Raw genomic sequence first — 14453 nt, 5'->3', positions numbered from 1 at the left:
GCATGTGATGCAGTTTGGGTTCAGACAACCAGTCAAGCCAGAACATACTTTAGAAGTCCAAACACCAACCAGATGGTGCAGAAGACAGTGTGGTTATCCTCTTAAAGGGGTGGTTTATTTTACTACTAATGGCCCAACCTGAAGGTGGGGCGCCGATAACGGGTTGGCTGGGGTCTGTGCCCCTTATCCACATTGCAGCAGGCCAGGCTGCTTACAGTCACAGCTTGCCTTGTCCCTCGCTGACGCCCGGCCGCAGGCTTTGTAGGGTCTAGTTCAACCTATATGTTTTTGCTGGAAGAAACGCCCTTTCCATTAGAAGGCTTTTTTTCAGAGGCGTTCAGCAGGAAATATGCATAATTTTCACAGCATTTGCACCTTGGTCAGCATAGTTCTATCCCAGCACAGCATTAAGTACATCACTGCCTTGCTGAGAATGCTAATAAACAGAAGAGCGCCACCCCTGGCTACAGGTTGGATCTGGTATTGGAGCTGAGCCTCATTCACTTCAATGGGATTTTGATTTTCATGTGAATAGCCTCGTAGGTTGTAATAGGGCCAAGTCCTGTTCATGAAACAGACAGCCTGGATAACTTGATCAGTGAGGGTCTGACCATTCGAACCCAAGAACAAGGACCCAAAGCATTCAGCAATGAGTGCAAGCAATGCCCGCTGCCCCTCCCGTCACTTCAGTGAAAGTGCTGACAATCTCTAGTAGTCATTGACATGAATAGATCAGTGGCACCAATGTGCATACTCCATTCCATCCAAGCTGGAACAGGCACGATCTCTCTATCAGTAGGCGTCCAAGAGGACCTTCCCCTCCGCCCCACTTCTTATAAGGTTATCACCTCTCCTGTCAATAAGGGTTACTTTAGCACTTGGTATAAATCCTTTAACTGTGTGGAAAATCTACTTTCAGACTAAACTGCCATGTTTACATGAAGACTAACACTGGACACCACCATGTCAAAAGCAATGGGACAGGAACTTGTATGTAGAACCCTCTCTAGCCTGGTGAAGTGCAGCAATCAACATAGCATTGATTCCACAAGCGAACTGCCAATGGCTGGAGGGATGCTGAATAGGGATGAGCGAGTATACTCGCTAAGGCACTACTCGCTCGAGTAATGTGCCTTAGCCGAGTATCTCCCTGCTCTCGTCCCTAAAGATTCGGGGGCCGCCGCAGCTGACAGGTGAGTTGTGGCGGGGAGCAGGGGGAGAGAGATTTTCCCCTCCGTTCCTGCCCGCTCTCCCCCGCCGCTTCCCGCCCTGCGGCGGCCCCCGAATCTTTTGGGACGAGCGGGGAGATACTCGGCTAAGGGCACATTACTCGAGCGAGTAGTGCCTTAGCGAGTATACTCGCTCATCCCGAATGCTGAACGGTCTGGATAGTCACCCCCACAGCTCTGGGGTAGTCGTAGGATCTCGGGTGCGAATGGACCCCTCCACCACATCCCATAAAGGCTCAATTGGGTTGATGTAGGGGCTAACATGCAGGCCACACCGTTCGTAAGAACTCTCCAGAATACTCAAGTCCAGGAATATATCATCATTGTGGGGGTACATGAACGGCGGCAAATGGTCACCAAGCAGTGAAATGTATTAGCCATCGGTTAATGATGTGTTTAGGCAGTCCAGTAGACCCAACCCATGCCATGAGAACACACCCCGACCAGTATGGAACCACCACCCGCCTGCACAATACCTTGTTGACATCTGGGGTCTGCGACACATGAACCCTACCATTAGCCTGAAACAACTGGTACCATAACTCATTGGACCTCTCTACGTTGCCAGTCTTCTAGGGTCTAGTTAGCAAACTCATGAGCCAGGTGGGGCGCTGTGTCTGGTGGCATGGTGTTAATAGAGGCGCTGTGGTGGGTCTTCTGCCCCCATATCCCATGGAAGCTAAATAACGCTGAGCTGACCTGCGGGATATAAGCGTGGGGCCTCCTTCAATGAACGTGAATAGGTTTGCTGCCGGAGTCACTTGTCTCACAGGCAATTCTAGCCCGGCACAGTCACTCAGACTCATTACGCAACTGTGCACTGTCACTGCACTATCCACTGTGGCCGGTAGGCACGTCACGCTGGGGCTTGAGAAGTGGTAAAGGCCTACACAACTTCAGAAATGGAACGTCCCATCCGTCAGGAAGCCACAATCATGTTTGTTGAAACTAAAAAGTCACATTGCTTTGCCGAGCGCCCCTCACCCCTTCTACGGGCGTAGGCATTACTAGGCGAGCAGCGGAGGTAACACTTCATAATCAGTTTACAGCCTGCTAGCCCAGCCCTTCTGGCCAGTTAGTGTAATAGCAGGGTGGAGGACAGTGTACAGCAGTACAGATGTAGTAAGCACTATTAGCTGTAGCACCATCTGAGTCTCTTCCTCCTTTCTTCTCCCCATAGACATCTCTGAGCAGCACGAGTCACCCCTTACCTTCACCTCCTCAGTCTTCTCTTTATCTGGTTCAAGAGACGAATCTGATGTGACAGCAGGAACAGAAGGGAATGTGTTTTAGCACAAAAACAACTTTCGGTACATAAAGGGATGTGCACTGGGGCTATGATATCAACACAAGTTGTGGCAAAATGCAGTGAAGATTTAAGGGGTTGCTGTGGACAAAAAAAGGTTACTTCATTTACAGAAAAAATATTTAAAAAACGCTTCCAAAAAATCCCTCCCAACTTTATTGAACACTACAGGCAGAAATAAGACCAGCAGCTGTGTTAGCAATGGTTTTCTGTGTGTCCTCAGACATTACCTCTGAAAAGCCATCCTAAAACAAGTCTGCCATCCCACAGAGGACAGAGAGACAAATGACAGGCTACACGTAACAGGGCGACAAAATAAAAACCCTAGACAGATGACCCTAAAAAGAAACCTGAGGAAACTAATCAGAACATTAAAGATGGGCCTGGCCTCCCCCCAAATACTAGGAATCATTGCAGTAAAGACCGAGCACTTCCAAAGTGGGGGGTGCCAAATAAAAAAATAATAGCGCACACTCGATGCGGGGACGGACACATTCAGAACATGCTTTATCCACTCAGTCATACAAGTGGAGAAAACAGGAGGTAGGAGAGGATGGGAGACCGAGGAGCTTAACGGAATCAGAACACGGAGACGGTCAGTCCAGCAAGAGATTCACATTTCACATCCGAAAGCCCCCACGCGAGGAACAATGGCGGCTGCCGCCGCTGCCTCTACGAGGAGACGCTCATCGCCTGCCACTTCGTCCCCACCGAACCCAGGCTTCCAGCACTTGTAATTCCAGCAGTCTCGGGTCTATCCAGCTTCAGACACTAAGAAAACGGACGACCGTGGGAGGATGGACCATGAACCTGATTGTTGTAAATACTGACGACATGATCAAACCGCGCAGCTCGAACGTGGCAAAACAAAATGCCTTCCTAAGAGAGAAGAAAAGTTCAGACTGCGTCCCCCGTCGAGCGAGAAAACAAAAAGACTTGTACACACAATCTCCGTCCTCCCCTCCCTGACCCCTTTCACAAACTACACCATTTACAGCACACGCTCCGGACTATATACGCATGCTCGAGGCTGGTAGTCAGATCCATCCAAGGCCTAAGACGAACGAAGCCATTGGCGCAGCGTACCAACGGCCCACAAAAGGCGGAGGACAACTATCTTGCAACCGCTTCATTAGGGGGTTAATAGGTATCAAGCATAATAAGACACAGTGCTTCGGGCCACTAGTTCTTAACCGATCTTCAAGCCGGACTCTCTGGTCAGTTCATAAATGGCGGCCTCAGCGGTGGCTATACGACCGTACAACATTTTGAGCAGCATCTGTAAGCAAATGAGACTATATTCCGTAGAAGAGCAAGACGAGGAGCTTCCATCACTTCTCTTAGCTGCCCGAGACAATGGGCATGCACAGGTGTAGTGTTGTAGGTACCGGTGCTGACGAAGAGCCGGTGGTGGGTTGAAGCGCCGTCCTGACAACAGGCTTACTGCAATTATTACGGGGATGGGGAAGGAAAAAAAAAAGCCCCACCGGCCGCAAGCATGATGTATTCTTCAGCAAGTGGCGGCAATGATATCCTTGGGGCAGAAAGAGGCAACACAACCCCTGGGATGCTATATTGTTTCTCAGCGCCCTTAGCTTTCCATTTACCTAAATCAATACTAATTCACAGCAGTGTGCAAGGGAGATGGGAGCGTAAGAGTCCATTATGACACCCGCGCAAGCAGAAAAGAACGACACACGATCCCCTATCTCCTCCGTAACATACAGGCCGTTCCCGATTCTTTACTCGTCTGTCTTCTTATATGACACCGCGTATAATTGAATCAAAGTACTTAAAAAAAAAAAAAAAATGTACAAGTCCATCGTCAGAAAGCATCTTGCTTTGAGTTGATAGAAATCGGGAGTTTAGAAGACCACCGGGTGGGTTACAAACCAAGATAGCAGATGAGCATTGAAGGAACCCAGAGCTGCAGGGGAGGGTAGAGATTCTGCGGAGGAGAGGCCGAGACGTCTCTGCGGCATTTGGTATCCTGTTGCTGTTGGTTTAGAGGCAGAGAAACAGGCAGGGGCGGAGGAGCAGGTAGGACGGGCAAAGGGCGGGTGGGGAAAGGTTGAGCCACTCTTAACTCCCATAATGCATTGTGTTGGTGTTGATAGACATGGGGGAAGCCATAGAGATGGCCGGGCCGCCCATAGTGAATTGGTTGTTGACTGCGTAGTGGGTGGAGGAGGTGGAACCAGCTTGTCCTGTGGCCGATCCTGAGGAGGAAGAAGAAAGAAGACATTTTTACACGGCCTAGAAGACTCCGAGACGGTTTAAATCGGCGAGCAGCGCAGCTGTAGAGCCTCACCTTGAACAATCCCTGTGCTCATGATAGATCCCATTCTGGAGTGGGTGTGATTAACGATTCCTGTGTTAGCTGCAAGGAAACGGGGAGGAAGTGGGGATGGAAATGGGAAGGTTATAGGACAAACATTTCCCCACAGTAAGATGACAGTGTAGAAGACTGCGAGAAGGCAGGGGCTGCAAGTAGACTTGGAAAACCGTGAAGCATCCACCGTAGGGCACGGCGCAGGAGCCATCATGCAGTCTCTGCCTTGTCCCGGGGAGAAGATTTGTCAAAAGAACTGGAAGTTATATTAGCTGTTGCCGATCTTTTTCTTCCCTGGAGCTCTTCTACGGTGTTCCAAGAGGTCTGTGCCACTACTCGACGTACATGGCGCCACAGCGGACAAACACTGCCCACTGCTTTCAGATTGGCCAGCAATACTCAGGTGAGCAGTGCTGGCCAATGAGAGCAGGACATAAAATCGTAGACTACCACTGTACATCAGTAGTCGGCAGCTTGCTGCAGCCATGTTGAAGTACTGAAGATGGGCCCAGGACCAGGCAGATTTTTTTTTTTTGTTTAAAGGGCACCACCAACTAACATAACTTCTTCCAGTTCCTGGACAAATGTTGCCCCAGGACCGGAGGGTTGCTTTAATATCTGCAATGGGATCATGGGTTAAGAGCCTAACACTAGATGTCCCCTGACTTTACACCCTGCTACTGTGAATGAATAGCTAACCTCTAATATAATCTGTAGACGTGCTCGTAAATAACTGTCACCCCGTAATTACTAAACGTTGCGCAAATGTGACAAGGACGGAGCCGTTGGACAGCCCCAGTGAAAAATGTTAAAAGGATTCTCAGAGTCTAAGATTTTCTTTTGGGACCCCCACCAATACTCTAATAAAGGGGTCCCGGCTTATTATAGCAGCTTTTACCCTACTATCATCATGAGAGCATCGGTGTTCATGCAACAGCATTGTGAATTCAGGTATATTAAGGTCTTATTGCTAACCCTTCATTAACAGTGTCAGTGCGGATCTTCACTCCCTACAGATGGCAGAGGGGTTTCCACTGATCAGATGCCTTATAACCACCGAAGTAATCATGTCCTCAGCACAGGCTATTGAAATGTAAAAGCTGAAATGATGCAGCCAAGAAAAAACACTGATTAGTGGAAAATTCCTTTAAGGGGCATTCCCATCTCAGCAAATTATCCTCTATCAACAGTGGGCATCTGAGCAGTAGGACCCCCAACCAATCCAGAGATCGTACCCCTGGCAAGCTCTGAAGCACTTGACCTTTACCATCTCTGGTGGTCCCTTTGAAGTGAATGGAGTGAAGGCATGCATTGTGCATTCACCACGGTAAACCGTCAGGAGTCGCCAAGGATGATATCTTAGGATCGGTGGGAATCCGCACTGGTCAAGAAGTTATTCCCCCTCCATCCTATTGATAACCTGCTGAGAGGGGACAATCCCTCTAAGATCATAAGACTGGAGAACTAGAAGACAATCATCAACCCACATAACAGCGTTATTGTAATCTATGCAGGCTATAAGCAACCACAAGGCTCCCTGAAGTATATAGAACAGCTCGGTGGCTCCTTATAGCCTCATATACTTCTAGACAGGAAGAGCATCAATCATTCATATACATTGAGTTACATGGTTAGTCCGCTCACAATGGAAGGGTCAGTGTTTTTACGATGAGGCTCACATGGATCTAGTGATGTGGTTAGTGAGTCAGTCTGTAGTGGTGAGGTACAATGCGGTCACCAGAGATCTCTGTAGAAAACATGAGCTGCAATGCAGCTGATGGGGTGGAGGAAACCTGCTGAGGTCATGTAAGTCATAAGGAAGAGGAGAATCTCCGTCAGTGGAAAAGATTACCATATGAGTGAAACCCGATAGATCGGTCAGGGTCTGATCACTGGGACCCTCATTGATCCTCCTCCACCCTCTCATTTCATAGTTCACGATCCCTTTCTCCATTTCTGTAGAGTAGCGGTGAATGGACTGCTGGTCGCACATGTGCAGCTCTCTTCAGCTCAATGGCGCGTACTGATAGCCAAGGGCTATGCTCAACCCCACTGAAATGAATGGAGAAGTGCCACTCTATTCTTTTCAACAGGACTGATGAAAGTAGATGAGTGCTGTCTGCAGCCATCTCTGTCTGTCCAAATGAAATTAATGGAGAGGCAGGAAGCATACACAGCTCCATTCACCTCAATGGGGTAAGAGCAAGATGGCAGAGCTTTGTGCTTGGCTAATTGTCAGTCCCATCCTAATGAAATAAATGGAGCGGCAATGCTTCATTCATTTCAATGGGGCTGACAAACTGCTCTTTTGGCTGGGGCCACCCGATGTGGACAGGAACATAGACAGTTCTTAGGAACGTGTCTTCCTAGACGTTAGATAAGGCAACATGTTTCTTAAAGAATAGCTCGAGTTTTGGGGATGAGAATGGGGATCATGTTGTTGTATGTGTGGTAACAGTCGCAAAAGGGAGGACCGTTAGGGCACTAAATATGAATCCATTTTGTGTCGTGTCCAATCCTGTATACTTCAGCCTGTCATATCCTATTGTTGACTTTTTCCTTTACAAGAACTTTTCAGATTTACCTTTAGTACAACCTTCTTCGGTCAATAGATCCTAGGTTGTACTAGAAAGTACTTTAAGACAAGGGAGTCAGATTACACAACTTTGGCGCTATGAGTGTTTATTCTGGAAAATGGCCTTCTCATGGAGAAGTTTCACGAGACGTAGTTCTTAACGGCCTGAGAGAAGTCCTGCCTGACAACTAAGGAGTCACAGGTTTTTGTTTAGTTTTAATAACCAACGATAATAAATGAATAAATTATAATTATTACAAGTGAGGCGTGTTCAAGCCTCGCTGAAAATGTCTTTGTATATACATATTCTTCTGCTTGTTAATGGAATAAACGGATAACTAATCACAGCCAATGTGTGTGTGATCTGTAAGATTCTTCGAACTCGAATATTGAACAATTTGAATACCTAAAAACATACCAATTAGAAAATATTTGTGCTAACACACCATCAATATAAATAGAGGCACAGCAGCGCATGTCAGAACAGCAGCCCATTTGCCATTACACTACAGAAATATGAGAAGGGATCATGAACTGAAATAGTGGGGAACACAAACCCCCCACTCTTCGGATCCCAGCTATCAGACCTCAACCGATCGATCAAGTTTTCACCCAGTGAATGAGTGAAAACTTGTAGATTTTATCCGCCAACTGGAAATACCCCTGTAAAGTTCAACCTCAACATAGGCGAATACTACATGGCATCTATTACGTACATCAAATGTCTACTCTATCTGTAAGGCATTGTGCTACAGGAAGCCGCCAATGGGCCAGAAATCCTTACTTACAGCTTCTAACAACAGGATCCAGGATGAGGAGGTCAGTAACCCTTTCTACACTAGAGGCAACACTAAAGATGGCGACCAAATTGGTCAAAAATGTGCCCAGGAATTTGCATATGACAAGAATTTACATTCCCGTCGCCATATGCTACTAAACCCACCGCTGTGCTGCACCTTTATTAAAAAAGATAAATATATTTTCTCCTGCAGCCATGTGTAATGCTGCGGGGCCCGGTACAGCATGATACAGCCGCAGCTTCTCATCGCTTAGTGTGGCATGCTCATGGGGGGCCTCAGGCTCCCTAGAAATGCCGCTGCTCTACCTAGAGTGCTTCTTGTGGCCCAGGCTGGGCACATGCACTAGCCCGAGCGGCCTCCTGCTGGGTCTTAGTGGGCCGAGTGCCTACTGGGGCCTGAGCAGAGAGCTGGATTTTATAGTCCTGTCACCAATTACAACTAGCCGTGCGGCAGCTAAAGTGCAGCTATAACTTTCAGGTCGCTAAATTGGGTGGCGTAACACCAGCTAACGACTGATAGAGAAGATGGGAGCGTAAAACCACTACGCCACTCTACTGCACCGCTGTTATCATGTGATCACTGAGGATGTCATCAGGAAGGCGAGGTACTAGTTTTATCACACTTTTGCTAATCACTAGCAGTTGTATGTAATCATATAATTTGTGAGTGTAGGTTAGGGAAACGACGACTCTATAATTATACTTTGAGGGTACGTAGGGCACTTCACAGAGTAAGGTCGTGTTCAGACAGCCAAGTGCAAGTTGCATCCAACATTCCCAGGCACAATAGAGCACACAGCACAGGGACGTAGGTCCGTAACCTGTCCAAGTGGGGGGTAGGGGGACAATGCATGTCCTCTTCTTGCTCGTGAAGTGGACATGCTGCGATGATTTTTTTTTTTGACCATTGGTCCGTGAAATAGGACTGCTCCTGTATGTTACCTCATTGCTTAAAATGGGTCAAAGTTAAGGCTGAGTTTGCACAGTTACTTGGTCAGAACTTGGAAATAAAAGTCGTTTATGTGACTGGCCCCCAAGTCTAATTAATCAGAACACTAAATAATTATAGAGTTTATATTTGTGGGGTTTTTTTTTATTAACCAAGTTTGGCGACTAAAAATTTTATTTGGCTTCTAAATGTTTCAGCTTGGGGGCTAACGGCTTCTAGGTTATGCTTTCCATCTGGAGCCCTGTAATGGGGGTCTCTGAAGGTTTCGAGAACCGCAGGCAAATAGTCTGTAACAAGGTAAGCAAAACGCAGTTTACAGCGAGGATGGTAGATGCTTCCTACCGCTAGATACTAGAGCGCTGCTCCAGCAGAGCTGCTGCTCCCCTTCACACCCGTTTGCAGTTTACATATAGAATGTAGTCACTAATGGTTATCACCCGTCCACAGGACGCATTCCACAAACACACAGCAAAATTTGCACTAATTGGCCATCTGTATCTGTGCTGCGTCCAATTCTGTCCCGTGTGAGAGGTCCCTTACAAGGAGCTGCAGTGTGGAGATGGCCTGAATGGAGGGGCAGCTGAGTATACATGCTGTTGCTTCATTACACACTGCGGAAGAGAAGCCAACTACAAGGTTTGAGCCCCTCAGGTTTTGATAGGTGAGGTCCCATCATCCAGCAATCAAAGGTCTAAATCTATCCTGGGGACAGGTGATAAGTATTTATTCCAGGAATACCCCTTTAATAAACTAGATTACATATACTCCAGAGCTGCACTCACTATTCTGCTGGTGGAGTCACTGTGTACATACATTACTTACCCTGTACTGATCCTGAGTTACATCCTGTATTATACTCCAGAGCTGCACTCACTATTCTGCTGGTGGAGTCACTGTGTACATACATTACTTATCCTGTACTGATCCTGAGTTACATCCTGTATTATACTCCAGAGCTGCACTCACTATTCTGCTGGTGGAGTCACTGTGTACATACATTACTTATCCTGTACTGATCCTGAGTTACATCCTGTATTATACTCCAGAGCTGCACTCACTATTCTGCTGGTGGAGTCACTGTGTACATACATTACTTATCCTGCACTGATCCTGAGTTACATCCTATATTATACCCCAGAGCTGCACTCACTATTCTGCTGGTGGAGTCACTGTGTACATACATTACTTATCCTGTACTGATCCTGAGGTACATCCTGTATTATACTCCAGAGCTGCACCCACTATTCTGCTGGTGGAGTCACTCTGTACATACATTACTTATCCTGTACTGATCCTGAGTTACATCCTATATTATACTCCAGAGCTGCACCCACTATTCTGCTGGTGGAGTCACTCTGTACATACATTACTTATCTTGTACTGATTCTGCGTTACATCCTGTATTATACTCCAGATCTGCACTCACAACTTCCCAGCAGTCCCTGCACTTCCTATTCCGTGTAGTATCATCTTTTGCCCCATGCCTACCAGGACCTCTTTTAGATCGATTCTGTATGTAGACTGTAAATGATGCACCTTAAAGAGATTCTCCACCCGAACTCAAATCTACTAATATTTGATTAACAAGGCAGTGAGAATGAGAAGGCTTCCTTGACGTTTGCACTGAAGCTCTTGGTAATCAATTTGCCACAAAATGCAGCATCCTGATCTAGTAGTGGATCCGGCAGCGGTCAGGTCAGTAGATCCCTCTTCCAGTTACAGGTTAGGGAAGGGGTTAATAATTAGGTGCAGGTCCTGATTATTACATCCTCTTCCGGGGCTCATGGACCTAATGCCGGGGATGGGTTAGTCCTCCCAGGAAGTGGTGACCCAATGCTGACTAGGAGGCACGTGTTAATGGAGCATGAGACGGTTAGGAAGTGGGGGGTGGGGTGGGGCGGGGGGGGGGGGGGGGGTCAGTTATTTTGGGGGTTTGTTAAGTTATGACAAACCCTAAACCTTTATCCCACGACCGACATGCAGCAGAACAACATTTCTGAAATTGAGAAGTGAATGAGAGACTTTAAGCTGCTGCAATGGGGGGGAAGGGTAGTTATGAGAGAATGGAGATTGTGGTATTACTGGAGGTTCCGTGTGTCAGCTCTTGGGGCTCCGGGCGCAGAGATGCAGGAGAACACGCGACTGCTGGCTGCTCACCTAGAGGGATGAGGTTACTGTGACTGATGCCTGAGCCTCCACCTATAACACTGCTGAGATCATACGCCGTGGGCATTCCTGAGGGAGAGAAAACAAAGAAATCAGTACAACGTCCGAAAACAGAAATTGTGTGGTGTTAAGACTTAAAGCGACCCTCTGGTTCCAGGACAAATTCTGTCCTGGGGTCCATCTGCAGTTTGTGTGTGCCGTCCATCCCACCCGTCCAAGATGGCCACGGCAATTTTCAAACTAACGCACACTGTGCACTGCTCTCCGATTGGCCTGTGCTGATCACATGAGCAGCTCTGACTAATCAGAGAGCAGGTATAGTGCGTGTTAGTAGCCTAACACACCCAATGCACTGTAAGGATTAGGTAGTCTGAAGACTGTCGGCCATCTTTGACAACTGAAAAAGGGACCTTGAACCAGCCTATCAGACGGGAAGCAGAGAAAGCCAAGTGCAGGTATGAGTATTATACGCCCCCGGTCCTTGTACAGAACTTGGTCCCAATACCAGAGTGTTGATTTAACATTTAGGTGAGGAGACAGTACCCAACACCCCCTTTTTACTGAGAATGAAGACCCCCAGCATTGCCTGTAATGGAGGAGTGTGCTGCCCATGTGAAGTCTGTGACAGACACGGGCAGCACACAAGTCAATCCTCAGCCACACGTGCAGATACTCCGGAGATCACTGCTCCCTTCATTGCCATTGAGAGTTAGTGTATAAGTGAAAGAATAGGGATCAGAGACCCCATATTACAGTGAACGGTCCCCACAGTCGCAGTCACAAGTTTTGAAAGTGACACAAATTTTGGTTTTCACAAAGTTTTCTACTGCAATTTTTATAGTGGCGATTTGCATTAACTCTATAGTGATGAAGCGATCAGATGAGGCTCAAGTCACTGCTGGTCACAATAAAGCATTTCCACTGAATCATTTCAGCCCCGCCACTAAATGACCCGCTGACATTATTTCAGTGATGTTCTTGTTATCTCAGTAACGAGTGTTAACGAGGACAAGGCAGCTGATGTCACTCTGTCATGCTGATTGATTGACAGGAGCAGCTGGGTTGCTTCAGTAGAGGGCTGGTGCCTGAAATCATTGTCTTTTTCTGTTAACCCCGGTTACCTTCAAGGAAACCTAAAGTCATCATTGATTTACAGGCCAGGACATTGCTGCTTGTAAGAAAGACCCTAAAACAACCATTTATTGAATCATTAAGAACTTCAGCGAGAGGTTTAATTGCTGTGAAGAAGGCTTCAGGGTGTCCAAGAAAGTCCGAGCAGGTATCAGGATCGTCCACTACAGAGGATCAGCGGCGGGATCGATTCTTCACCAGCGCCGAGCTCGCCCAGGAGTGGCAGCAGGAGGTGTCGGTGCATCTGCCTGCTGAGAGAAGGCTTGCGGAGGACAGCCTGGTGTCAAGGACGGCAGCGAAGACACCACTTCTGTCCAAGGAAAACATCAAGGACGGACTGACAGTCTGTAGGAAGTACAGGGATGGACTGCAGAGGACTGGGGGAAAGTTATACCCTCTGATGAAGCCCCTTTAAACAGTTTGGGACATCTAGAAGTATGATTGTCCAGAGAAGACATGGTGAGCGCTGCCATGAGTCCTGTGTCATGCCAACAGTAAAGCATCCGGAGACCATTCACGTGAGGTGCCGTTTTTTGCACCCAGGGGAGTAGGATCAATCACAAACTAACACCACCACCATGAATACAGGATGGGATGTAAACCTCCTCCAACAGCATTTCTCCCGACCACCCAGGAGCGATCTGGGGGATGAACACCGCTGTTACCAGCATGTTGGAGCATCGTGCCACAAGGCAAAAGGTGGATCGCTGGACAAAATATTAAACTTTTGGGTCCATAGCCAGGAAACTCCCCAGATCTCAGTCCCATCGAGAACCGGTGGTCAATCCTTAAAAGGTGGGTAAATCCTTAAAACAAGAACAATGATGAACTCCAAGTACCGCTTAGGTAAGACTGGGTGGTCGTCAGTCAGGATTAGGCCCAGGAGCTAATATCCAGCATGACAGGGTGAATAGCAGAAGTCTTGGAAAATAAGGATCAACACTGTAAATATTCAGTTTTTGGCGTAAACGTAACATATTTGACAATGAAAGTTTAACCCCTTAGTGACAAGACTTGCTTGATGCCTTAAACTAATTTTTCAGTTATTTTCATTATCGCATTCCAAAAGCCAGACCTTTTTAATTTTTCCATCGGCACAGCCGTATGAGGGCTTGTTGTTTGTGGGACGAGTTGTATTATTAATGACATCATTTTTGGGCACATATAATGTAGTTACGGGGATTTTTTTTGGGAAAAATTCTGGCACGTTTTTTGGGTTGCATTTTTACTGCGTTCACTGCGAAAAAAACCAGAACAAGTGATAATATTCTCCTCTGGGGAAACCTGATTCCAGCGACACCAAGTTTAGACTTTTAAAATATTTTGTACACAAAAAAAAAAAAACAAACAAAAACACAAACAGATTTGCTTTTCTGCCGGGGCGCTCTAAGAGCTTTAGTATTTTTATTTTTCCACTGGGCTTGTTTTTGCAGGATGAAAACGATTCTTCATTTATCCAATTTTTGGGAGCATATAAATATAACATTTTGATTACTTTTTATTCAATTTTCAACTAAATCTGCAATTCTGGCATGTGGTTTTTTTTGTTTTTTAAACGGCGTTCACCATGTGGTAAAGTCACATGTTAAATTAATTCTGCAGGTCAGTATAATTATGGCAATACCAAAACTATAGTGGTTTTTTTTGCAACTTTTTCACACTTTATTTTACTCATATTCCAGATTTTGTGAGATTAGCAAAATTAACCATTTTTGGCAATGTTTTTTGCAATGTGCGCTGTGCGGGGTTAAACGTACTAGCTTATTTCTCTGGGTCATTACGAACACAGTGATACGTTTTTTTTTTACATAGTAAAAGGGGGGAAAAGCGGGGTTTTGAGGTTTTTATACTTTACCTTTTTATTGCTGACCCACTTGGGGACTCTAATATCAGGCTCTTTTATAATTTTTCAAATACACTACTATACTTTAGTATAGTAGTGTATTAGAGAGCCTGTGGAGCTCAG

At 46.6% G+C, this 14453-nt stretch overlaps 1 protein-coding gene across 5 annotated transcripts in view; it reads right to left on the bottom strand.

Moving 5' to 3' along the window:
- Positions 1-2668: 2668 nt before the first annotated feature.
- Positions 2669-14453, bottom strand: part of CARM1 (coactivator associated arginine methyltransferase 1) — a 36596-nt gene continuing 24811 nt past the window's right edge. For 2 of the 5 annotated variants that reach the window (XM_066593605.1, XM_066593606.1), the window contains exons 14-16: positions 11273-11425; positions 4847-4915; positions 2669-4754 (exon numbers count right to left, since the gene is read on the bottom strand). In XM_066593605.1, the coding sequence (XP_066449702.1) occupies positions 4618-4754; positions 4847-4915; positions 11273-11425 (359 nt within the window). In that variant the 3' untranslated portion in view covers positions 2669-4617. The remainder of the gene's footprint in view (positions 4755-4846; positions 4916-11272; positions 11426-14453) is intronic. The other 3 variants (XM_066593608.1, XM_066593607.1, XM_066593609.1) reach the window with 3 other exon arrangements.

Source organism: Eleutherodactylus coqui, chromosome 2 (assembly GCF_035609145.1).
Source record: "Eleutherodactylus coqui strain aEleCoq1 chromosome 2, aEleCoq1.hap1, whole genome shotgun sequence".
In the NCBI taxonomy this organism is placed as follows: domain Eukaryota; kingdom Metazoa; phylum Chordata; class Amphibia; order Anura; family Eleutherodactylidae; genus Eleutherodactylus; species Eleutherodactylus coqui.
Note: the sequence above shows the minus strand (reverse complement) of the source record. Positions and strands in the feature narration are given on the sequence as shown.